Source organism: Ranitomeya variabilis, chromosome 4 (genome assembly GCF_051348905.1).
Source record: "Ranitomeya variabilis isolate aRanVar5 chromosome 4, aRanVar5.hap1, whole genome shotgun sequence".
Taxonomy (NCBI): domain Eukaryota; kingdom Metazoa; phylum Chordata; class Amphibia; order Anura; family Dendrobatidae; genus Ranitomeya; species Ranitomeya variabilis.
The window spans coordinates 407,602,218-407,629,051 of NC_135235.1; the positions used below are offsets into that span (position 1 = coordinate 407,602,218).

General features: G+C 45.6%; 2 protein-coding genes across 4 annotated transcripts in view; one reads left to right on the forward strand and one right to left on the reverse strand.

The window, feature by feature from the left end:
* The window catches only part of LOC143764972 (uncharacterized), a 67,197-nt gene extending 56,846 nt beyond the window's left edge, over positions 1-10,351 (reverse strand). For both annotated transcript variants that reach the window (XM_077251138.1, XM_077251139.1), the window contains exons 1-2: positions 10,197-10,351; positions 2,389-2,613 (exon numbers count right to left, since the gene is read on the reverse strand). In XM_077251138.1, coding sequence (XP_077107253.1) covers positions 2,389-2,613; positions 10,197-10,295 — 324 coding nt within the window. In that variant the 5' untranslated portion in view covers positions 10,296-10,351. The remainder of the gene's footprint in view (positions 1-2,388; positions 2,614-10,196) is intronic.
* A 12-nt stretch (positions 10,352-10,363) lies between these two features.
* CNPY3 (canopy FGF signaling regulator 3) lies at positions 10,364-25,160 on the forward strand. Of its 2 annotated transcripts, none has more exons than XM_077251140.1 (7): positions 10,364-10,513; positions 17,190-17,289; positions 21,388-21,517; positions 21,796-21,892; positions 23,836-23,958; positions 24,047-24,164; positions 24,790-25,160. In XM_077251140.1, exons 2-7 carry the CDS (start codon positions 17,199-17,201, stop codon positions 24,990-24,992), a joined length of 762 nt encoding a protein of 253 aa, XP_077107255.1. In that variant the 5' UTR covers positions 10,364-10,513; positions 17,190-17,198; the 3' UTR covers positions 24,993-25,160. The 2 variants fall into 2 exon arrangements, with proteins under 2 accessions (XP_077107255.1, XP_077107256.1); XM_077251141.1 differs by lacking the exon at positions 10,364-10,513 and adding an exon at positions 10,788-10,831.
* The last annotated feature ends 1,674 nt before the right edge of the window (positions 25,161-26,834 follow it).

Below are 26,834 nucleotides of genomic sequence, written 5' to 3' on the forward strand. Positions count from 1 at the left end.
TTTGGCCTCAATGGGCTTTTGACCCATGAAGCGTTTGTCAGGACGGTCCCTGTGTTTTTGTACAATCTCCTTAAATTAAAGGATGAGTGACAAAAACCTTTTGGACACGTTTAGCCTTTTTAGAGGACAACACGTGTTCTGGAGTAGATACGGATTCCTCGTCCACATTCAGGGTCTTGTTGACCGCTTCAATGAGAGAATCGAGTGTCTCTTGGGAGGTGGAAGAATCCTGAACGTAGGAATCGTCGGACTCATATTCAGAGTCGTTTAGGTTGTCTTGAGGAGGGGACCGGGATACTGAACTCGCAGACGCTGAAAAACCAACTCGTCTGTGGTCAGGGGATGTAACATGGGTACGTTTTCTGGAGCCCTGAGTCGTTAGTGACAGAGTACGCCCCCTGCTGGTGGACGGATCCGTACCGTCGCCTGAGTCCTCCACGGTCTGACTTGAAGGGAGACCCCGGAGGGAGTCAAATTGCCTTGGCTAGGGAAGCCATAGATCGTAACAGGGAAGCGGCCCACTCAGGGGGACTAGGCTCTGCAGGGTCGGCGGCGGCGGGAGGCGGCTGCACAGAGGCCGGTTCACAATCCGCACATAACGGGGTACTGTGAGCTCGGGGCAGGGCCGTATTGCAAGTGGCACATGAAGTGAAAAACACTGTGTGCTTCTTGTTACCCTTTTCTAGTCTCCTTAGATTGAGACATAGTGTCTTTAGAGACAGAGCAGGGCAGTATGTGCAGGGAAGGGGTTAAGCTTTCTTGAAGCAGCGTACCCACGGTCCTGTGCCTGTGTCCCCGGGGAGGAATGTAGCCGTGGCGGTTCCGGTGAGCCACCGGGCAGGAAGATGTTGCAATATGGCCCCCGAGATCTGCAAGGCGCCTCTCGTCCCAAACGAGAAGCGCCGATATAGGGGGAGGGGTTACGGCCGTGGGCGGATCTGCTCACTGCGGCCTAGTCCGGCTGAAAAACCGGGGACTAAATTTCTGGGCCTGCCCGGGGATGTGCAGCGGCGGCTGCGACGGAGCGCCGCTGACCACCGACCAACGGCGCCTCTCCCCAGGGACCCGGACTGCACCTCTACCGCAAAGAAAGAGCGCAGGGGGGTATGTACTCACAGTTGTGCAGGTCCTCCTGTCACTGTGAGTGCACGCTCAATCCATGCACCCATGGGGGATGGAGAGGCCTGATATACTTTCTCTGTCCCCTCAAGGTGGGGGTTTTCTGTGCAACACCATCAGCTGTGGGCCTTGTCTGTCGGGCCCCAGAGAGGTGCATTAAAGCCAGGCTCTATGTGCTCGCCGTCTTGCAGGGGGAAGGGGGAGATCGGGACCAAGGAGGAAACCGTCGCCCCAGTAAAATTTGGCATGCTCCAGATGTCGCAAGAGAGGGACGGGGAGGTATACTCGCCGTGCTCGCCTGTTGCTGGTTCGGGGGAGAGCGGACCCTATAAAAAAGGAATCCGTCGCCCCCTTCACTCCGTTAGATAAAAAATAAAAATTTACAGAAAAAAAAAATTAAAATAAGAAAGTCGGGGTCTGAAAAAAAAGACCCAAGTGCCTCCTACAGACACTAAGCAAGAACTGGTTGAATCGTAGCCAGTGAAGGGGTGTATACTGCAGAGGAGGAGTTAATCTTTGTTAACTTCGTGTCCTCCTAGTGGCAGCAGCATAACACCCATGGTGGTCCTGTGTCCCCCAATGAGGCGTAGGAGAAATTTTTTTTTTTTTTTTTTTTAAACCATTGCATTTAATTTTGAATTTATTTTTTTTTTTCCAGCCACTGGGGGTTGCAATTTTCATTTGCTGGTGTTTAATTGTATGAGTATGACACTTCTCACACCTCAAATATGGCAGCCCCTGCACATGTCCAATGGCATCTCCTGGATGGTGGTTGTCTCCAGCTGTGATCTGGGCAGCCACCCTGCTTCACTTATCAGGGAGGCCATCTTTGCTGAGAACAGTAGGTTCACTAATCAACCTTGGCCATTAAAGGGCATGTGCCCTAAAAAATAAAAATGTATATTTTTATTTTTTTTAGGGCACATTCCCGTTAATGGCCCAGGTTGATTAGTGAACCTACTGTTCTCAGCGAAGATGGCCTCCCTGATAAATGTGAAGATCGTACCTACTTGGAGAAGCTACTTGAGCAGTCTGAGAAAAGAAATTTACAAGATTTCTTGCCTCAATGTTAATTAGCAAATGCTAATATCAGAAGAATATGGTGGACTATAGTACATTTTAATACAAGCCATAAGCCAAGAACCACGTAAGTTCTGTAGACCATACAAGTGGCTTCTTAAGGAGATAGACATGTATTTTTTTTAACGTAACACAATTTGGAGAAAACTGACTATTACAACAGTAGTATAACAAAAACAAACTCTTTACCCCAAACCCTAGGGGTGCTGCAAAAGCAGGTGTACTGGAGGGCTTGGTCTTTTCTCCACTAAACCTCATATCCCGGAAGAAACGGAAGGTATCCAGCAAGCAGTCCAAGGGAGATCGCTGGTTAATATTAATGTGCACCACAGTTCTCTCTGCTGTCTCACAGGAGACTTTTCCATTTTCAGTCTTTACGGTGTTGATATTCATGGTGTCAGGCTTATGGGTAGACTGCAAAAGAAAAAAAAATAAAAAAAAAAATATATATATATATATACACACACACACACACACACACACACACACACACACACATACACACACACACATACTAGATGTATCCAGTCAGCTAACGCTCGGCACGCTCATTGCTATCTAATTAACGCTGCTGGTGATTAAACTAAAGTAAATAATGACAACATTCAATAGCGCTTGCGCAGGTGGTAATTTAACTTAAAATGAAGTTAATAATAATCATTACAAATCTGAATAATACTAAAAATACATTTTATTCACAGTGTAAAATCAAAAACAAACTGGATTCAGTAAGATGTGCGTTTTTTATTCATTCCATCATCTAAACAAATTTCATAACGAAACATAAATTAAGTAAAAATTTCTCTGTAAACACAATTAAATGTATAGTCATTTTCGTCATTTTCAAAGATCTTTCCTTGACTTCTACCAGGTACAATTTAATGTGTGGGGACGGGATTGTGTGTCATAATGTGGTGGGGGGGCGGGATTATGTGTGGTAATGTGGTGGGAGGCGGAGCTACTGTGCAGGGGGCGGGATTAGCGAGTAATCACGATGCAAATATATATATATATATATATATTTATTATCTCTTTGCCAGAAGTTTGCCAATGAACTACTGGATGATTGTGTGAGTGATTCGGGGAAGGTGCTGTGGTCATTTTAGTCAAAAATTAAGCTCAAATGGATTATTTTCTTCTCGTCGGACAGGTGAGGAATATGGTTGTTTATTATGTTAATTCTGTTACAGGAGACATTGGCTTCAGTAGATTGGGTGTTTACGCAAGTATACGTGTTTTTGGTAAATGTAGATTCCTTAAAATGAGTGTCATTATTTCAAATAAATTACTTTATTCAGGGTGTGTGAATTTTTTTTCTTTTTTATAATATCACTATAGGGTTAATAATGGGGCAGTCTTATAGACGCCTCTCCATTACTAACTCCTGGGCTTGATGTCACCTGACAATACAATAGTGACATCACCCCCCTACCCCCCCCCCCCCCAAGGCAAGTGGGAAGAGCGAGTCCAAGTGCCAAAATTGGTGCATCTTATGGGTGCGCCTTTTCTGGGTGGCTGAGAGTTGATGTTTTTAGTCTAGAATGGGGTCAAAATCCATGGCCCCTTCCTAGGCTTTTAGTATCAGCCTGCAGCTGTCTGCCTTGCTTTTGTGGGTTTTAATGATAGGGGGACCCTACATCAGTTTTTTTTTTTTTTTTTTAGGGGGTCCCCCATTTTAATAATCAGTAAAGGCTAAGTATACAGCTGTGAGCCGATATTAATAGCCTGGGAAGCTCCATGGGTATCACCCACTTACCAGGCTATAAACATCTGCCCCCGCTGTCCGCTTACCCTCTGCTGGTTAATAAAATGTTGGGGGATCCCACGTCATTTTTTTGCTGAAAATAATGTTGTAAGTAAAAAAAAAACCAAAAAACACATGTACAGTAAGCTACACAAGCACTGTACTAATTATATATGTGACTGACATCTTTATATCTATCTATTCTATGTGTATATATGTATTCTATCCATTCTAGCTTGTTGGGTCACACTATCATTTTACTGTACACGGCAGATGAATTGCCGGATTTTCAAAGGACAGGAATATTTAAAAAAAAAAAAAAAAAACGGACGGCATTTATTTATTTTTTTTTTAAATCACACCCACTGACTTGCACCAGCAAGTGTCGTCCGAGATACGAAGACAATCACGGCATGCTGATATTTTTTCCTCATCCCGATCTGAGACCGGAGTTTACAAAAAAAACAAAAAAAAACGCAGATGAGCTGTGCAGATTAACATTGGTCATGGAGCAATCTGATTTCTCGGACTGCACTAGTCCGCTTTCCTCGCAGATAAGCATGAGCGCTTAGAGAGGCGTTTTCTGTGCATGTGGAGACATGTCTGAACGTGCCACAGACACAGAAGTTCAGTCTGATGTTTTACAGACTACTTGTTCCCCTATTTGAACAAAAAACCCCAAACAAACCTACTATTTTTTTTCTTAGCGATGTTCAACATGTGGGCAAATAACATGGTATTTTTATAGTTCAAGTCATTACCGACCTGACCTTTACCAATTATGAGCAGATTTACATTTTTTTTAATTTTATTTTACAGGCAAAGGGCCGATCCACTAAAACTATCCCAGTTAATCTCCCATCCCAGCGCTGTTCCAGTGACGTCAGCAAACCTCCCGAGGCTTGCGTGACATCATTATGCTACCCGAGCCCTGCAGCCAATCAGCAGCCGGTATTGGGCTGCTATGCCCACTTCCTATAGAATAACCAGGAAGGTGTGAGCACTGCAGCCCATCGGCGGCCGCTGACTGTTTGGCTGCAGGGCTTATATGGTGTAACATCACGCAAGTCTCAGGAGAACCGGAGCAGATACTGCAGGAATGGCACTGGTATGGGAGGTGAGTAGAAGGCGATTTCATTTTACAAGGTAGAATAATGTAATTAAGAAAAAGGTTGCCTGAGTAGTGGACAACCCCTTTTAAGCAAAAAATTATTTTTTAATGCTAATTGTTAGGCACCGAATCATTTTTGGATCAGGCTTTCTCTGTGGTGCAAAAGGGGTAAAATTGCAACGTGCTTGTAAAAAGAATCAACTTTTCAATTTCCCTGATATTAAAAATTCTCAGCGCTTTTAAGAACACAAGTATTTTTCATATTATTGCTGGTTGCCTAGGTTACTGGCCACCAATACAATCCATCAGCTGTGGGTGATCCCCTTGGCAAGAAGTGCAGAGCTTACAAGATCTTTGCTGTAGAGCTTGTAAGAGCTGCTCTGTAGCTGACTGGATCTGGCAAGCTTCAGTGCTACTCCACTACTCCGACGCGGCAGATGCATAGTTCACAGTTTGGACAAAGATCCAGCTAGAGTAAACCATTAATCAGGAGCACACTGCCCCCTGGCAAGCAGGAAGCCGTGAGGCTGGGGGCGGTGTGCTCCTAAAACAAAACAAGAAAAACCCTTGAATGGAATCAGCCATAGCCCTCTCCTTACTAAGACCACCAAAACGCTACAGACACAGGATCTAAGGGGTTACAGTGTTCTCCGATCATGACGGTTGCAACAGGAACCAGACATTAGGGCTGGCTCCTAGCTCCTGCACCAGACGGTAGGGCTGGCTCCTGCACCAGACGGTAGGGCTGGCTCCTAGCTCCTGCACCAGACGGTAGGGCTGGCTCCTGCACCAGACGGTAGGGCTGGCTCCTGCACCAGACGGTAGGGCTGGCTCCTGCACCAGACGGTAGGGCTGGCTCCTGCACCAGACGGTAGGGCTGGCTCCTGCACCAGACGGTAGGGCTGGCTCCTGCACCAGACGTTAAGGCTGGCTCCTGCACCAGACGTTAAGGCTGGCTCCTGCACCAGACGTTAAGGCTGGCTCCTGCACCAGACATGTACCACAGTTTGTAGAACTTATCGACATTCGTCTGGAGCTGGTGCAGATCGCTGCAGTTTAACACACTGGATGCCAAGCTGAACAAGGACCATAAACATGCAAGTAGTCAGAGGTGTCCTTCACCTTCGCTTCAGCACAATTGTGGGTGTGTGTGCGTATTTGGCATCACAACATCCAAGTTCAAATTATTATTATTGGGGTGCAGAAACATTTACAGGGGTATTCCAGGTGCATGAAATTGTTCACCTATCCACTTAATAGGTGAGAACTTGTAGTTTGGTAAGGAGCCGACCACGGAGTTCTGCACCAGCCGCCCTAATGGGACATTTGTTTTTCGCCAACCACACATTTGGTCCTACCCTCACGATCCATAGCTTCATTTTATGGGTGCAGCTGCCGCTCCCTTCGAAAAATTAATGATTGCTCAACAAACAATGAAAAATGGTTTTTATTGGCATCTGGGCCGCTCCCTCTGGCTTTCTCAATACACTGTGTGCAGAATTATTAGGCAAGTTGTATTTTGATCACATGATACTTTTTATACATTGTCCTACTCCAAGCTGTTCAGGCTTGAGAGCCAACTACCAATTAAGTAAATCATGTGATGTGCATCTCTATAATGAGGAGCGGTGATGTCTAATGACATCAAGACCCTATATATGGTGTGCTTAATTATTAGGCAACTTTCTTTCCTTCGGCAAAATGGGTCGGAAGAGAGATTTGACTGGCTCTGAAAAGTCCAAAATTGTGAGATGTCTTGCAGAGGGATGCAGCACTCTTAAAATTGCCAAACTTTTGAAGCGTGATCACCGAACAATCAAGCGTTTCATGGCAAATAGCCAACAGGGTCGCAAGAAGCGTGTTGGGCAAAAAAGGTACAAAACTGCCCATGAATTGAGGAAAATCAAGCGTGAAGCTGACAAGATGCCATTTGCCACCAGTTTTGCCATATTTCAGAGCTGCAACGTTACTAGAGAAAAAAAAGCACAAGGTGTGTGATACTCAGGGACATGGCCAAGGTAAGGAAGGCTGAAAAACGACCACCTTTGAAACAAGAAACATAAGATAAAACATCAAGACTGGGCCAAGAAATATCTTGACTGACTTTTCAAAGGTTTTATGGACTGATGAAATGAGAGTGACTCTTGATGGGCCAGAGGCTGGATCAGTAAAGGGCAGAGAGCTCCACTCCGACTCAGACGCCAGCAAGGTGGAGGTGGGGTACTGGTATGGGCTGGTATCATCAAAGATGAACTTGTGGGACCTTTTCGGGTTGAAGATGGAGTGAAGCTCAACTCCCAGACCTACTGCCAGTTTCTGGAAGACAAATTCTTCAAGCAGTGGTACAGGAAGAAGTCGGTATTGTTTAAGAAAAACATGATTTTCATGCAGGACAATGCTCCATGACATGCCTCCAACTACTCCACAGCGTGGCTGGCCAGTAACGGTCTCAAAGAAGAAAAAATAATGACATGGCCCCCTTGTTCACCTGATCTGAACCCCATAGAGAACCTGTGGTCCCTCATAAAATGTGAGATCTACAGGGAGGGAAAACAGTCCACCTCTCAGAACAGTGTCTGGGAGGCTGTGGTGGCTGCTGCATGCAATGTTGATCGTAAACAGATCAAACAACTGACAGAATCTATGGATGGAAGGCTGCTGAGTGTCATCATAAAGAAAGGTGGCTATATTGGTCACTAATTTTTTTTTTTGGGGGGGGGTTGTTTTTGCATGTCAGAAATGTTTATTTCTAAATTTTGTGCAGTTATATTGGTTTACCTGGTGAAAATAAACAAGTGAGATGGGAATATATTTGGTTTTTATTAAGTTGCTTAATAATTCTGCACAGTAATAGTTACCTGCACAAACAGATATCCTCCTAAGATAGCCAAATCTAAAAAAAAACCACTCCAACTTCCAAAAATATTAAGCTTGGATATTTATGAGTCTTTTGGGTTGATTGAGAACATAGTTGTTGAGCAATAATAAAAATAATCCTCTCAAATACAACTTGCCTAATAATTCTGCACAGTGTATATTCACCACGGAATTAGGGAAATTAAAAGGGGACTGTGTAATCAATGACTTATTGTTTTACTCCGGTTACAGCACACGCACAGAGCAATAATGCAGACTCTGACACCATCTTTTATATTGCAGTGTATATTGAGCCTGGGCAAAGGTCATTGTGACGGGAGGGGGAGTGGGGTCCGCACCCCAGTGACATCACTGCTGGATCCTGTCTAATGAACATTACCTTCCTGTAATGCTGCCTCGGGTGATAATCAGCGTGCTGAAAACTCTTCCTGACAGGACAGCAATGAGTATAAGGGCACGTGCACACGATCAGTGTTTGTTCCGGCTTTGCTGCAGGTGAATTTCCACATGAATTCTGCACCTACGCTCACTTGTGTTTTTGTAAAGTATAGATAGATATTTGTGAGATTAATTAGTGCCTTGCGTACTTGTATTAACCCAATAAATGATCTATTCTTGACGACCAGCCAAGGTAAAGCACACAGCTGGGGGCTTATATTATCAGGCTGGAAAGGTCTATGGTCATTGGGTCCTTCCCAGCCGGCCGCCGCCCCACATCAGATGCACCAATTCTGGCCCTTTGCCCGCCTCTTCCCGACGCCTTGGTATCTGCACAGAAGACCGAGCGTTCTCACAAGAGAAGTTGAGCTGCTACTGCTGCTCGGAAACTCGCACCACAGGAGATTTTATGCAGCGTAAAAAGGAAACAGACTGGGCATGGATTCCTAATAATCCCATCCACTGTGCAATGTAGCGTTATGGACGCTGCGATCGTCCACCAGTAATACTGACTGCGGGTGCGCTGCCTAATACAGCTTTGGTAAGCAGTGTCACATTTGTAAGATTACACTCCCTCACCCCGGCTATGTTGGCTGCATTGCCTGTGGCGCTCACATGACAACGATCAGTGGCCAGGGATGGGCTGCAGACCCCATTTTTGTAAGATTACACCCCCCACATTAACCTCTCTCGCCCCGGCCATGTTGGCTGCATTGCCCATGGCGCTCACATGACAACGATCAGTGGCCAGGGATGGGCTGCAGACCCCATTTTTGTAAGATTACACCCCCCACATTAACCTCCCTCACCCCGGCCATGTTGGCTGCACTGCCCATGGCGCTCACATGACAACGATCAGTGGCCAGGGATGGGCTGCAGACCCCATTTTTGTAAGATTACACCCCCCACATTACACTCCCTCGCCCCGGCCATGTTGGCTGCATTGCCCATGGCGCTCACATGACAACGATCAGTGGCCAGGGATGGGCTGCAGACCCCATTTTTGTAAGATTACACCCCCCACATTAACCTCCCTCACCCCGGCCATGTTGGCTGCACTGCCCATGGCGCTCACATGACAACGATCAGTGGCCAGGGATGGGCTGCAGACCCCATTTCTGTAAGATTACACCCCCCACATTAACCTCTCTCGCCCCGGCCATGTTGGCTGCACTGCCCATGGCGCTCACATGACAACGATCAGTGGCCAGGGATGGGCTGCAGACCCCATTTCTGTAAGATTACACCCCCCACATTAACCTCTCTCGCCCCGGCCATGTTGGCTGCACTGCCCATGGCGCTCACATGACAACGATCAGTGGCCAGGGATGGGCTGCAGACCCCATTTCTGTAAGATTACACCCCCCACATTACACTCCCTCGCCCCGGCTATGGCTGCATTGCCCGTGGCGCTCACATGACAACGATCAGTGGCCAGGGATGGGCTGCAGACCCCATTTCTGTAAGATTACAACCACCCACATTACACTCCCTCGCCCCGGCCATGTTGACTGCATTGCCCGTGGCGCTCACATGACAACGATCAGTGGCCAGGGATGGGCTGCAGACCCCATTTAGAGAGTACATCTATTCTGACAAGTATTGATGAGCTGCAGCCTGTCAGTGACCATGACTGGCTGCAGCGTTAACGTAACAGAATGTGACAAGCACCAGGAGACAGAGCCATGCAGAGGACTAGCTGCTGTTCTGATTTCACCCTAATAATAGACAACCCCTTTAACTCCACTCGCAGCCATGGAGCTGAACACCTGCCCTCCCTCCAGCCCACACTGTACAGATGGGCCCCCCGCTATGGCGCCTCAGTACCTGCCAACTCGCCCTCTCTTCTTCTTCACAAAACTGCGCAACGACTAAACATCCTGTGCAGCGGTCTATATAGTCCTGGGTCACATGACTCAGTGACATATTGGGGCGGAGTTATCAGGGAATTTCCCGGGACATTTTTTTTAATCAGAAATCGTCTCTGAGAATGTATTCTTAGCGACCCCTAGCGGATATGTCTTGTATTACGCCTTGAAACAGAAATGGAGTGACTTGAATGGAGAACACGACGCTCGATGATTGGCTCCTGCCCCACGTGACAGCAGAAAGCGGAAGTTACCGGAGAGAGGCCGCTGAATGAGGTGAGGAGGTAGCGGTGGGTACGTGCGGACGGCGGAGGTTATCACTCTCCGTACTAGTCATTCCATGCACGGCCTGCCATTGTTGTGCTGCAGAGTAGGGCGGCCTCACACTGTAGAGCACGGGCCCTGTCATGACATGCTTCTGGGGACCGTACACGGGACTGCCCAGTCTGGCGCATTTATCTCCCAGCCTGACGATATCAGGTGCTGGGGCCCAGTTGCCATGGTTACAAGCCGCATGTAGCACGTGCCCTGCTCTGTGAAAAGGCTAGGACTCTGCTGATAACCGGAAGTAGTGTCAGTCCCTGCTCACCCATAGTAAGCCCCACTTGTGCGGCCATTGCCTAATGACGATATATCATAAGAAAATGACCAGGTTTTTGTGCTACATGTGTTTTTTATAATATTTGTCAATAGCCAAGTGTTAGCCATTTATTTTCTGATGACCCATTCCCTTTAAAAGAAGAAATCTTTACTCCACCTTCATATAAACCACAGTGTACATCATCATGGTCAGAAACCACTAACCTGTAGTGAGTGCAGCCACCCTCTTAGGCCGCGTTCAGTATTTGGTCAGTTTCCAAAACCAGGAGAGGAACAATCAGGATATAATACAATGCTCAAAAAAATAGAGGGAACACTTAACAGAATATAACTCCCAAGTAAATCAAACTTCTGTGAAATCCAACTGTCCACTTAGGAAGCAACACTGTTTGACAATCAATTTCACATACTGTTGTGCAAATGGAATAGACAACAGATGGAAATTATTGGCAATTATCAAGACAACCCCCAATAAAGGAGTGGTTCTGCAGGTGGGGACCACAGACCACATCTCAGTACCAATGCTTTCTGGCTGATGTTTTGGTCACTTTTGAATGTTGGTTGTGCTTTCACACTCATGGCACCATGAGACAGACTCTACAACCCACACAAGTGGCTCAGATAGTGCAGGTCATCCAGGATGGCACATCAATGCGAGCTGTGGCAAGAAGGTTTGCTGTGTCTGTCAGCATAGTATCCAGAGGCTGGAGGCGCTACCAGGAGACAGGCCAGTACACCAGGAGATGTGCAGGGGGCCATAGGAGGGCAACAACCCAGCAGCAGGACCTCTACCTCAGGCTTTGTGCAAGGAGGAGCACTGCCAGAGCCCTGCAAAATGACCTCCAGCAGGCCACAAATGTGCATGTGTCTGCACAAACGGTTAGAAACCGACTCCATGAGGATGGTCTGAGTGCCCGACGTCCACAGATGGGGTTATGCTCACAGCCCAACACCGTGCAGGATGCTTGGCATTTGCCACAGAACACCAGGATTGGCAAATTCGCCACTGGCACCCTGTGCTCTTCACAGATGAAAGGTTCATACTGAGCACATGTGACAGACGTGACAGAGTCTGGAGACACCGTGGAGAATGTTCTGCTGCCTGCAACATCCTTCAGCATGACCGGTTTGGCAGTGGGTCAGTAATAGTGTGCGGTGGCATTTCTTTGGAGGGCCACACAACCCTCAATGTGCTGGCCCCCCCCCCGTTCCCCAGACCTGAATCTGATTGAACACATCTGGGACATAATGTCTAGCTCCATCCACCAACGTCACATTGCACCACAGACTGTCAAGGAGTTGGCAGATGTTTTAGTCCAGGTCTGGGAGGAGATCCCTCAGGAGACCATCTGGAGGTCATACAGGCATGTAGAGGCCACACACACTACTGAGCATCATTTCCTTGTCTTGAGGCATTTCAACTGAAGTTGGATCAGCCTGTAATTTGATTTTCCACTTTGATTTTGAGTATCATTCCAAATCCAGACCTCCATGGGATATTCATTTTGATTGACATTGATAATTATGTTTTATTGTTCTGAACACATTCCACTATGTAATGAATAAAGATTTACAACTGGAATATTTTATTCAGTGACATCTAGGATGTGGGATTTTAGTGTTCCCTTTATTTTTTTGAGCAGTGTAGAAACACATCACCACTTCTGTATTTATCACCCACTCCTGGTTTTGGCTTACAGATACTGAGGAAAAATACTGACCAAATATTGAACATGTGACTGTTGCTTTAGTGTTGTGAATTAGACTTTTTTGGCTCCCTCTTGTGGTCACTAGTGATATGACTCTGGGATTGTCTTCCCTCTGTTTGGCACCCACCTGGGTCGTTAGTCCAGGGGTGTTGCTATATAAACTTCCTGAATTCACAGTCTGGTGCCTGGCATCGTTGTAATCAGTCCTTTCTGTTTGCTCCTGTCTGCTGGTCCTGGTTCTTGCAAAATTAAGCTAAGTCCTGCTTCCTTGTTTTTTGGTTATTTGCATTACTATTATTTTTTGTCCAGCTTGTACTAAATGTGATTCCTGATTTTGCTGGAAGCTCTAGGGGGCTGGTATTCTCCCCCCGGGCCGTTAGACGGTTCGGGGGTTCTTGGATATCCAGCGTGGAAATTTTGATAGGGTTTTTTTAGCTGACCGTATAAGTCATCTTACTATATTCTGCTATTAGTCAGTGGGCCTCTCTTTGCTAAATACCTAGTTCATTCTTACGTTTGTCTTTTCTTCTTACCTCACCGTTATTATTTGTTGGGGGCTTGTATCCAACTTTTGGGGTCTTTTCTTTGGAGGCAAGAAAGGTCTATCTTTTCCCTTCTAGGGTTAGTTAGTTCTCCGGCTGGCGCGAGACGTCTAGAACCAACGTAGGCACGTTCCCCGGCTGCTGCTATTTGTGGTGCTAGGATTAGATATACGGTCAGCCCAGTTACCACTGCCCTATGAGCTGGTTTTTTGTGTTTGCAGACTTGGTATTTATTTCTGAGACCCTCTGCCATTGGGGTCATAACACTTTAGGCTTGTTTCAGTCATCCGACATTCACTATATTAGGGGAAAAGTCCCTTCCCAATTCCACATACAGCAATCTGGATCAATGCGCCGTCACAGAATCTAATGCCCATTACTTGTAATGTTAGATTTTTCTAGAAAAGCATGCTGGCCTCCTTGTACTTTTGCAGTGAATCACTCATTACACCAGCATGTGGCAGAGTTCTATAATCTCACTACTCTTACTGTAAAGAATCTCCTGTGATTATGATTAAACCTTCTTTCCTCTGGAGCAGGGATGTCAAAATCAAATACACAGAGGGCCAAAATTAAAAGCTTGGATAAAGTCGCAGGCTAAGCTTGGTTTTAAATAAAACAACAATTCTACATTTGAGGAAGTTTTTACTTAAAATCAAACATAACCATTAACTTTTTCATATGAAAACAAACTTAAAGTGGTTGTCCAATGAACAAAGTACCGTATTCTGCAGATTATAAGATGCATCGGTTTTTAAGACGCACCCCAAATTTTGGCGAGGAAAATAGGAAAAGTTTTTTGTTTTATTTTTTAGAAAATGATGCGTGTTATAATCCGCTTTTGCGTTAGCTTACCTGGGGGGCAGCAGTGGTGGAGCAGGGTCCCAGGTGGCAGGGTCGCTGCTGGCAGAGGCAGGAGATGCTTCGGGCTCCAGGCAGGTAGGACGGGGTGTTTGGCGGCGGCAGGAGTTGGGCCATGGCTGCAGGCACCGACATTTTGTGAGCCCATCACTTTCCATTTTTACAGAGTCCACCATATAGAAGAGTATGCAAAATGCAGGGCTCTATTCTTTCACAAAATGTCAGCGGAGCCCCCACACAGCCGAACACCTCATTGTTACTAGTCTGACGCCCACAGCCATCACCCGACTCCGCCACCGTACGAAGAAGAAGCTTCCAGCATCAGCGACCCTGGGATCCTGCCCCACCGCAGCTATAATTCAGATTATAAGACGCACCCCCATTTTCCAGCCAAATTTTGGGGAAAAATAGTGCATCTTATAATCAGAAAAATATGGCACATTTTAATTAATAGATCTTGGAATAAAATACTGGAATAATGTTTTATGTAAGAGCAGTAAAAAGCATATGGCCCAATTACCTAATTTAAATATGTAATAACAAAGGATGAAAAACCTTGAATAATACAGATAAACTATTATGCAAACTAACCCCTCCAAACACAGTATGATACCCCCATAGTGAATTCCACCACAGTACCCGCCACACGCATGGTATGATGACCCTACTGTACCCCCCACCCTAAATCCTCAAAGAATGGTGACACTATGATTCTCCAACTGTAATCCCCACACAGCATTCCATACAGTATAATGGGCCCCACATAGTCCTCCATACAGTATAATGGGCCCCACATAGTCCTCCATACAGTATAATGGGCCCCACATAGTCCTCCATACAGTATAATGGGCCCCACATAGTCCTCCATACAGTGTAATGGCCACAACCAGTGCTCCATACAGTATAACGGGGCCCTGCATTTCCTTACATAAAGTACAATGGCCCCACATACTGCTCCATACAGTATAATGCGCCCACGTAGTGCTCCATAGAGTATAAAACGCCCCAAAAAGTGCTCCATGCAATATAATGGGCCCCTGCATAGTGCTCGATACAGTATAACGGGGTCTTGCATTGTTTTCCATACAGTATAAAGACCCCTACATAGTGCTCCATACGGTATAATAGGACCCCATGTAGTGCTCCATACGGTATTTTAGGACCCCACGGAGTGCTCCATGAGGTATAATAGGACCCCATGTAGTGCTCCATACGGTATAATGGGACCCCACGGAGTGCTCCATATGGTATGATAGGACCCCACGTAGTGTTCCATATGGTATAATAGGACCCCACGTAGTGCTCCATATGGTATAATAGGACCCCACGTAGTGCTCCATATGGTATAATAGGACCCCACGGAGTGCTCCACACGGTATAATAGGGCCTCACGTAGTGCTCCATATGGTATAATAGGACCCCACGGAGTGCTCCATGAGGTATAATAGGACCCCATGTAGTGCTCCATACGGTATAATGGGACCCCACGGAGTGCTCCACACGGTATAATAGGACCCCATGGAGTGCTCCACACGGTGTAACGGCCCCACGTAGTGATCCACATGGTATAATAGATTAAAATAAATAAATAATACTCACTTCTTTCCGTTCCCCTGCTGCTCCGGTCTCTTCATGGTGCCTTCAGATCCTCTGCATATCTCGGTACAGTGGTTGCGTTGTAATGATGTTTTCGCGCCTGCTGCACTGAGACGTCGGATGCAGAGAGGGAATGATGAAAGAGGGAATGTCAGCTGACGCTCCCTTGTTGTTTTCAACTGTGTCGGTATCTAAGGTGCCGTTATAGTTAAAAGGTTGATGCCAGGCAGGAGACCCACCTGGCATCACAGACCAAATATGGAGTGGGGATAATAAGTATTTGATACACTGCCGATTTTGCAAGTTTCCCACCTACAAAGAATGGAGAGGTCTGTAAATTTTGATTGTAGGTATACTTCACCTGTGAGAGAGAGAATCTAAAAATAATATTCAGAAAATCCAGAAAAAAGTGTGCGCGCCTACATGGAGCAATGATGCAAAGAGGTCCTATGCTAGACAGCAGAAGCGTGCATCAGCTGAGCGTGCATGGGTGCTCAACATGGGTAGGGGGGATAACCCGCCGTGGCTATTTTCCTCTGGGAACTTAGGCCTCTTTCACACTTCTGTTTTTTACAATCAGTCACAATCCCTCAAAATGTTGAAAATACGGATCCTGTACTGATTGTAAAAAAACAAGTGCAATGGGTCCATTTTTTTGACGGTTCCAGTGCATCCTAGAAGGCTATGTGCACACGTTGTGTATGAGTCTTCGCCGCGGTTTTTCACTGCGAAAACGCATACACAACACAACCCATGTTAAAAATAAAAAATCGTGATATTCTTACCTTCCGGCGTCCTGCGCAGCCTTCGTGGTGCTGCCGTTCCCAGTGATGCATAGCGAGACAATGACCTGTGATGACGTAGCGGTCATCAGAGAGAGAGAGAGCGAGAGAGAATTTCCCTGACGGGAAATTCTTCCGCGCATGCTCAGTTTAAAAAGACGCATCCGTCGCTTGGTTTCTGCTTTTCACAGTCAGCGACGGATCCTGCGTCCATAGGCTTCCATTATAGCCAACGACGGACAGCGCATGATCCGTCGCTGAGCGATTTTACGACGTACAGAAAAAAAGTTTCTATGTGCGTTGTCTCCGCCCGACGGACAGCAATTTTACGACGGATCCAGTGCACGACGGATGAAACGGAAGGCCATCCCTCACAATCCGTCGCTGATACAAGTCTACGAGAAAAAAACGGATCCAGCAGCAACATTTGCTGGATCTGTTTTTTTCACAAAACAACGCATTGTGACGGAAAAAGAAAGACGGAAGTGTCAAAGAGGCCTTAGAATTGCCTGATCCTTCTTTGCTGTGTGTTCTGCTGTCGGGGAAAGTCTGGACAACCCCATACACATGAATGGTTGGGTGGGCCTGGACACAAACAGTGAGTTTGGTTAATGCTTACAGCCACCTTCTGACCGCACTCTGGGACGTACAATTGCCTGGAAACTTACCATGCCCCAATTCTCCCCTCCACAACTCCTTATTTAACAGAGCTGTATATGGGGGTCTTTGGGCATGTTACAATGCTTCTTTACATGACGGATGTCCGGTTGTGTAGGTAACGGGGAAGGGTTGCAGTATTGTCTTCCGTTCATCTTGTTCATCCTCACAGCCTATGATTTATCAGTGACTTGTTTCTTTACAGGCCTCAGCTATGTGGTTCCTGCTCGTTGTTCTCCCTCTCAGTGTCAGACTGGCAGGTGCAGTGGACAATGAGTGGGTACATCTTCCCAATAAATGTGAAGGTATGTAGTTGTTAGAAATAAAATTCTGTTTCTGAGAAACTATTTACTTCCGGCACATACAGATTTTATTTTTATTGTCGTAGGGAATCCCTGTGATTTGTGCCCAAATGATATGAGTAGGCAAACCAAAGTCCATTTAAAGGGTCACTTGCAACATTTATAGTTGCCACCTATTCAAACTTCATTGTGAGCAGGTATCCATCCACTAGGACCCCGTTAATCCGTAGAGCAGGGCTCTGAAATGCCCTGTTGGAATGGAGCATGCCCACCACTGCATTCCTTCCCTACAGGATTGCTGGAGTTAGCAGAGTGCCGCGCTCGGCTTCTTCACCCAGTTCCAAAGACCATGAATGGAGCAGTAGACAGGTGATAACTTTTTGGGTATGAATTTCAAAAAACTGACCATCACATCCAAACATAGACTAGGTGTAAATAGGTGCCTACCTAGAGTCACCAACTTGTATACAATCAAATAAATAAGGCAGCACTGTGTAGCGCCATAGCTTGCAAACATGAAATATGAAAATTGAATTGCATTACCGCACTAGAAATATGAAATATTGACAAAGCTTAGCGCATAAATTGGCCAATTCATGTGTACCTGGTAGCCACATTAAGGCGTTTCTCTTTTCCAGGTACACATGATGTGGCCAATTTAGGCGCTAAGCTTTCTCAATTTTTCATATTTCTAGTGCAGTAATGCAATTCAATTTTCATATTTCATGTTTGCAAGCTATGACTCTACAGAGTGCTGCCTTATTTAACTTTTAGGGTATGTGCACAAGATCCACAGTTGCTGCGGGTTGAACGCTGTGTACTTGTGCAGCGTCAAACCCGCAGCAGCCAGATGTTACAGCATAGGGGATTGTTATGATCCTAGTGGCAAGGATCGCAGGTCGGACTAGCTAAGTAACTGAACAGACTACTAGCTCTGGGGAAGTGGTAACTAGATTGACCGCAACCTGATCCTATCCGCAAACAACTATAGGCAGCCGTGGAACGTTACCTAAAAAATCCTAGACGTCTCGTCACGGCCTGAGAAACTGACTATTCCTGGAGGGAAAGTAAGTCCTCACTTGCCTCAGTGGAAGACCCCAAAGATATAGAATAGCCCCCCACAAATATTAACGGTGAGTTAAGGGGAAAGCACAAACGCAGAGATGAAATCAGATTTAGCAAATGAGGCCCGCTAATACTAGATAGCAGAAAATAGAAAGGAAACTGTGCGGTCAATAAAAAACCCTATTCAAAATATCCACGCAGAGATTGCTCGAGCCCCCGCACCAACTAACGGTGCGGGGGAAGCAACTCCGTACCCCAGAGCTTACCAGCAAAAAGAAATCACATGTTAGCAAGCTGGACTAGACTCATCATACACAGAAATCATATTGCAGGCAAATGAGCAAAAAATATTCAAACAGAACTTAGCTTATCCTGAAGAGGCAGAAAACGAGATAATCAGGAGTAATCAGAATAGCACTGATTACATTGACAGCCGGCAACAAGTGGAAGTGAAGCAGAGCTAAATAGGAGCCTCCCTGGTGAATAACGAGGCAGCTGATCCAGCAGACCCGCAGGATAATAAACCAAACCACCAGGGGGAGCCAAAAAACCAAAGTCACACAATACCATCTGTGACCACAAGAGGGAGCCTGAAAACGGAGTTCACAACAGGGGATGGGATTTCAAGAAATCCCATGTCCACTATGCGTCACAGACCCCCCCCAGATACGCTAATGTCCGCAAGAGAAATTGTATCAATAGAATGTATTGAACATGGAGAATCCTTACGGTTCAGTGACCACATGCGGCTTCATCTGTGTTCAATAGAAGGCAGCGCCTTTGACGTAGCGATCATACGCTGCTTCCAAAATGCTAGTCCCGATCATGGGCACCCGGTCTTACACCTATCTCTGCCAAGGATGTATCTCCTATATACTTGCTGGATAACTACTGTTGGTCCAGGACGTATGAGAAATCTCCCGGGCTCTAATGGCCATATCTTGGCCTAGACTGCAGCCACAGCAGTGATCTAGGGTTTGTTTTAAAGGGAACCTGTCACCCCCCCCCCCCCCCAGTAGTTTCCAACTAAAAGAGCCACCTTGTGCAGCAGTAATGCTGCATTCTGACAAGGTGGCTCTTTTAGTTCTGGGTGCTGTACCTTGAGAAATAACCAGTTTTATAATTTGTCTGAAATACCTGGTCCTCAGTCAAGTAGGCCGACCTTTCCCCCCTGCTTCAGACAGCACACAGCTGTCACTCACATCTTCTTGGCACCCGGCGCAGTGAACGCTGGCCGTCTTTCCTCATATGCAGCCCAGCTGACTGTGCCTGCGCGGCCGCCCTGCCTGTGAATCCCAGCCCCGCAATGTGAATAAATCAGAAGACACTGCGGGGCTGGGATTCACAAACAGGGCGGCCGTGCAGGCGTGTACTACGGAGGACAGAGAATGAACTTCAATCCCATATTGCAGCCAGCATGCAGCCAGCGGGTAAGGAAAGGGTGAATCAAACACCCGAAAACCCCGCCCCTATGGCTAAAGATTGTTCCCTCCAAATTCAGGTGACAGTGTCCCTTTAACAAATTGCAGTACATGTTTTTTCTTATTCTTTCTGGGGAAAAAACATCAGCAAAACAAAATAATTTTTAAATATAATTTTCAATTTCACTGCCCAATGCTTTAAAAATCTGTGGGGCCATAATGCTCCTTACACCACTACATGAACTCTTTGAGGGTTATAGTTTCCAAATTAGGTCTGTTTTTGGATGTTTTTGCTGTTCTGGTACCTCGGGGGCATAAATGCAACATGGCGCCTGCAGCCAATTCCAGTAAATTGAGCCCTGTCATGGCCTTCCCATATTCGGGAGAAATTGGAAAACAAATTGCAGCAAGCTTTTTCTCTTATTCCTCCTTTTAGGGATAAAAGCTTTATTTTAATGGAAAAAAATATTTATTTTAGTTTTTTATTTCTACTTTGCATTAGTTCATGTGAAGTTCCTGTAGGGTTAACAAACTTGATTTTGAATGGTATCATAAATGCACTTTTTAAAATAGTCTAATTTGGGGGGTGGGGGATAAAATACAGACCCTCTGAAAGGCACTTAAGAACTAAATTGGTCTTTAAAAAAAATAGGTTTCTTTAAAATTTCTTAAAAATGTGGAAAATTGCTGCTAAACTTATAAGCAGTCTAATGTACACTAAAAATGAATGGATGATAAAAACGATGCCAACATAAAGCAGACATATGGGAACTGTCAATCTTTAACTATTTTTGTGTGGCTATGGCTAACCGCTTTCAAGGGAGCCTGTAATGTCCCCAAACGCTGTTAACCTGCAAATATGGGGTTAATTTGCAGGTTAAGGCTCTATTAACCTGCAAATTAATAGTGTTTTTTGATATGACAGATTCCCTTTAAGGGGAGACACATCGAACGTTTGAAGAGTGGCAATTTTTCCAATTTCTTTTGTATATCTTAGCTTTCTTTTTAATGAATTAAAAGCCTATTCACCTCAACTTAACATAAAGTACAATGTATCCCGAATAAAGCGTCTTTAGATCCACAGGATATGTTAAGGTATTCTAAAGCTATTGCTACGTAAAATTACAGGACAGGTTTTAATTTTCCAGTGTAAAACCTGATTTTTCTTGTCTACAGTTCTGATGATTTTATAAAGATGTATGATATGTAGACATAGGCCTAGGTGCTATGTATGGACTCTGTACAGGTTATATCTTTATTCTACAGTGGTGTGGTGTACCTGATTATCTCTTTATCCACTAATATACATTTTTAGGCAGTTTTTGCATATAGATATGGATGAAGGTTTAATACCAATTTTCTTTTTGGTGCTATTTAGCTTTTGTTTGCACATGTCAGAAATGCAAAGCTTGTCCTGACTGCTTGTGGCATAAAAAGGCAGTTGGCGGAGCTGTGCTGTGCTGCTCCACAACCGATAACCTCCTAGGGTCCCTTCAGGTTTTTATGATATGTGCACTGGCCCTAAGCTGGTATTTGAGAATTTACTTGACTGCTGTTCCCTCCGGTCTGCCATTGTCGGCTAGTTAAATAAGCACTACATATTTCTCTCTTGCAGTCTGTAAGTATGTTGCCCTGGAGCTGAAATCCTCATTTGAAGAGACGTCCCGTACACGGGAAGTTATTGATACACGCTATGGGTTTCTTGACGGGGACAAGAAACAAAACAAGATCAAGTACACGAATTCGTGAGTTATCCATTTATGTACTTCCCGTAGTAGATTCCATGAGCTTTAGCTGTGATGCATGGTACAGTATTCTGCCATAGCGTGTTATTTCCTGCGTGGCAGAGCTTCGCCCATCACTCTTTTTGGGACTACCACATGTGCCAGTATGCTGCCGCCCTACAGTCAGGGATGGGTATTGCCTCTTTCATTTTTGTCAGTAGAGATGGAGACCTCATTTTTGGACATCTTGCCACGTGTCTACTCTCCATAATGATTATTACATTTCTGTCTTTTCTCAGGGATATCCGCCTGATAGAAGTCACAGAAGGGCTCTGTCAAAGACTGCTGGACTACAATCTCCATAAGGAACGTACTGGCAGTAATCGCTTTGCCAAGGTATTGTCAGTATATGGAGGACTGTACACATACTCCTGGCAGTGTATAAATGAAAGTATATGTCTTCACTCAGCATATGGGTGACGAATGACACTGTCAGAACTGTACAAGGGTTTGGATCTGGATAAACCTGTATACCGTATATACTCGAGTGTAAGCCGACCCGAGTATAAGCCTAGACCCCTAATTTTGCAACAAAAAACTGGGAAAATTTAATGACTCGAGTATAAGCCTAGGGTGGAAAATGCAGCAGCTACCGGTAAATGTCAAAAATAAAAATAGATAATAAAAGAAAAATTTGTTGAGACATCAGTAGGTTAAGTGTTTTTGAATATCCATATTGAATCAGGAGCCCCATATAATGCTCCATACAGTTCATGATGACCCCATAAGATGCTCCATATTAAAATATGCCCCATATAATGCTGCGCAAATGTTGATTATGGCCCCATAAGATGCTCCATACAGACATTTACCCCATATAATGCTGCACAAATGCTGATTATGGCCCCATAAGATGCTCCATACAGACATTTGCCCCGTATAATGCTCCACAAGTGCTGATTATGGCCCTATAAGATGCTCCATATAAAAATGTGCCACATATAATGCTCCATACAGTTCATTATGGCCCCATAGATGCTCCATATAGAAATGTGCCACATGTAATGCTGCTGCAATAATAAAAAAAAATGACATACCTCTTGTTGCTGCCCGCTGCTCCTCAGCGTCCCGTCTCTCCGCACTGACTGTTCAGGCACAGGGCGGCGCGCACACTAATACGTCATCGTGCCCTCTGACCTGAACAGTCACTGCAGAGGACGCGGAAGACGGGGCAGCGGTGGAACAAGGAAAGGTGAATATGAAATACCTGCTCCCGGCGCGGTCGCTGGTAGCTTCTCCCGGACAGATGGTCTCCGGCGCCCACAGCTTCTTCCTCTGTTCAGCGGTCACTGGTACCGCTCATTACATTAATGAATATGCGGCTCCACCCCTATGGCAGTGGAGTCCATATTCATTACTTTAATGAGCGGTACTACGTGACTGCTGAACAGGGGAAGAAGCTGTCGGCGCCGGAGACCATGGGACATGCAGGGAGTATGTGACAGTCGTCGATCACCCGCCGACCCCCCCCCCCCCTTCCCGCCGACCATGACTCGAGTATAAGCCGAGACAGGCACTTTCAGCCCAAAAAAATTGGCTGAAAATCTCGGCTTATACTTGAGTATATACGGTATCTGTATTTGCTCAGGGTGGATGTATGGCCTTCAGTGGCTCAGCTCAATTCAGATTTGATTTTTGTGATTGGAGACTATGTTCCCCAACTTTATGCTCTCATTTTGGCCAATAGTTACCAATATTTTACCACTCACTATGGTTATTTGTGTACTTTCCGATTAAGTTCTCGATTAGACCAATTAGCTTATGATTTATGCAAATAACGGGCAGCATGAGTCAGATCCTGGCTGTATGATGGATGCCACGGTTAATGTTCTCTGAAACGCTATGTTTTATCAGAGAAAATATAGTTAGAAGAAAATTTAGACAGAAGATTCAGCCTTGGCCTATTTCAGAGGAAAATACACCTGACTACAACTGATTCTTGCTGCTTGTGGTTTGAGCAACATGAATCCGCTAACAATCGTCTGGCGCGGCAGTTGCTGTGTGACAGTCACAACACATGCATGGAGAGCCCAACACACAGGCTGTCACACAGCCGTGACACATGCAGCTGCAGGGCCGAACAGCTGATTATAGGGAGTGCTCCAGGTATCTGAGTTCCCGAGGCAGCTATTTGGTAAGCGCTATAGCTATTCAGATAAGGACCTAGCCAAAGCTATTCGCTCATCCCTAGTTATAGTATTTTATATGCTACACTCAATGATGAGCACTAATGTGGCATTTTTATATATCTCAACAACTCAACACTTTGTTTCATTTAGGGGATGTCGGAAACCTTCCAGACTTTGCATCATCTTGTACACAAAGGTGTGAAAGTGGTGATGGACATACCGTATGAGTTGTGGAATGAGACGTCTGCTGAGGTGGCGGATATGAAGAAGCAGGTAAATCGCGAGATTCTAAAGGATGTGCTTATATTGGTGCCATCCCTGGTGACGCTGCTGTTTACACATAGCTTGCTCTTACCTACAGTGTGATGTCATGATGGAGGAGTTTGAAGACGTTATTGAAGATTGGTATCGGCACCACCAGCAGGATGACATCACTGACTTTCTGTGTGCGAAACATGTCCTGAAGGGGCAAGATAAAAGTGAGTGGTTTAAGAAGTGATCTGATGTGGTTGCATGTTTTCCAAGTATCTGTAACCCCTTCCTGGTGTAGGACATAATAGTGCGAGCTGATTCTCCATATATGAAGCAGGCTCAGGAGCTGAGCCTGCACCATACACCACTGATGCTGGCTGTGTTATGCAGCCAGCATTCGTCCATAACAGGAGTAGTAGGAGCTTGCTATGATTATTGCTGTTTAACAATTTAAATTCCGCTAGCGGTGACACGATTGGCACATAATGGTGCAATTTCAGGCTGCCGATAGGTTGTAATGGCACCTGGGGGCCTGGTAAAAGTCTCAATGGCTGCCCTCTTTGTTCATTTGTGAAGGCCGTCTTGTCTCTGGGCTTTATAGAACATAATTTTGATTATATACTGCATAACAGTATTATTGCGGTATCTAGAACAAGCAAACAATCGATCACAGGTTCAGAGTAAATGAGACCTTACAAGCAACGGGGGTCATTGGGAAGCAATACTAAGGGAGTGATCATTATGGATTTCATAAATCCAAATGACTGGGCTCGAGGTTTTTCGGTTGCAGAATTTCATGTATGTTTACATCAAAGAAGGCATTTCTTGTAACGTTGTGCTGGTTTTAACCAGGCTGCCTCGCTGAGACATGGACTGGTAAGAAAGGGGACCCTGGCCCATCGTCTGGAAAGAAGAAAACCAAGAAAGGAGAAAAAAAGAAATCCAAGAAGGTGTCAAAAGACTCAAATGGTAAGCGCAATAATGAAGAAGTCCCAGGGAAACTGGAGGCTCTGGAGACACAGATTCCTGAAAGCAGGCCTAGTGATGAGCTCTGACCCTAACCTCAGCTCTTCAGTGGACTGGTTCAGTTAACACTTTCACCCCAGGCAGGATGCATATGCTGGGATCTTGGCTATCTTACTGGTTACAATCCAGGATTTGGGAAGACTGGTGAAGACAAGGACATCATGTGAAGGATCTGATGATGGTTCCTATAGATAATATAAGAAAAATTACTCGGACTTGTTGATCTATTTTTACATTCTCTGAGTTAGTGACTTCTGAGGCCAGGAATGCCATTTTGTCTTGCTGAATAGGTGAATAATACTGTGCTGACATATGTGCTGTGAGAAGGGGACATTCCTTATAAGTCCTGTTGCATTGAAAGCATCAGTGTCGTGACGATTAAGGGTCCATAATGGGTTATGTGCCTGGTCCCAGCCAGTATTATTTTTATACTGTTTCTTTCTTTGCAGTTCTATCATATATATCTCTGTCTGGAGATTTGCTTTCCCTGCTATTTTTCAACTCTTTCTCCATGCCCATCAGGTCTTCTTCTGGCATTCTTTTCTCTCTATTGCTTCCTTATCATCTTGCCAACCCATTACCTTTTCTGTTTTTACAAGTCTTTCTACTTTTTCCTTTTGTCTAGGACATTCTTGCTTAATGTCATGTAAATTTCTTGTGTGTCAGTTTTCGATTGATTGTGGCTTTCTTTTCTGCAGACTGGTTTTATTTTCTTACAATAAATATAAAGAAATAAAAAATACTGGATGATAAAAGTGAGTTTTATCTGGTGATCAGCCTTCCTTACAATATGTCATGTGTTGTATGCTAGGCTGAAATCAAACATGGTCCCAACCATTAAACCATCACAGTTGAGCCCAATAATTGGCTGGAGCGCTCATGTGTGCTGCAGCCTGCCAACAAAGACCAGGACCATTGGTATAGGCATTGCTCTGCGCCCAATAATTGGCTGGAGCGCTCATGTTTGCTGCAGCCTGCCAACAAAGACCAGGACCATTGGTATAGGCATTGCTCTGCGCCCAATAATTGGCTGGAGCGCTCATGTTTGCTGCAGCCTGCCAACAAAGACCAGGACCATTGGTATAGGCATTGCTCTGCGCCCAATAATTGGCTGGAGCGCTCATGTTTGCTGCAGCCTGCCAACAAAGACCAGGACCATTGGTATAGGCATTTCTCTGCGCCCAATAATTGGCTGGAGCGCTCATGTTTGCTGCTGCCTGCCAACAAAGACCAGGACCATTGGTATAGGCATTGCTCTGCGCCCAGTAATTGGCTGGAGCGCTCATGTGCTGCAGCCTGCTATCAAAGACCAGGAGCAGCGGCAGAGATGCATAGCCCTAAGTCCAGTAAATGGTTGAAGTGCTTCATGTGTGCTGCTGCCTGCCAACAATGACCAGGAGCAGCAGCAGCGACGCATGATCCCGAGCCCAATAAATGGCTGGAGTGATCATGTGTGCTGCAGCCTGCCTAAAAAGACCAGGAGCAGCGGCAGAGAGGCATAGCCCTAAGTCCAGTAAATGGTTGAAGTGCTTCGTGTGTGCTGCTGCCTGCCAACAAAGACCAGGAGCAGCGTCAGAGAGGCATTGCTCTGCGCCCAGTATTAAGAGCTCCAGCCAATGTGCTGCAGCCTGCCAACAAAGACCAGGAGCAGCGGCAGAGAGGCATAGCCCTAAGTCCAGTAAATGGTTGAAGTGCTTCATGTGTGCTGCTGCCTGCCAACAATGACCAGGCGCAGCAGCAGCGACGCATGATCCCGAGCCCAATAAATGGCTGGAGTGATCATGTGTGCTGCAGCCTGCCAACAAAGACCAGGAGCAGCAGCAGACAGGCATCGCCCTGAGCCCAGTAATTGGCTGGAGTGCTCGTGAGTG

Bases quoted from the DNA above. Each gene is read 5' to 3' on its own strand.
- CNPY3 (XM_077251140.1), top strand. From the start codon at position 17,199: ATGTGGTTCCTGCTCGTTGTTCTCCCTCTCAGTGTCAGACTGGCAGGT. The intron at 17,290-21,387 runs GTATGTAGTTGT...TCTCTCTTGCAG, and splicing joins TCTTCCCAATAAATGTGAAG to TCTGTAAGTATGTTGCCCTG. The intron at 21,893-23,835 runs GTATTGTCAGTA...TGTTTCATTTAG, and splicing joins GCAGTAATCGCTTTGCCAAG to GGGATGTCGGAAACCTTCCA.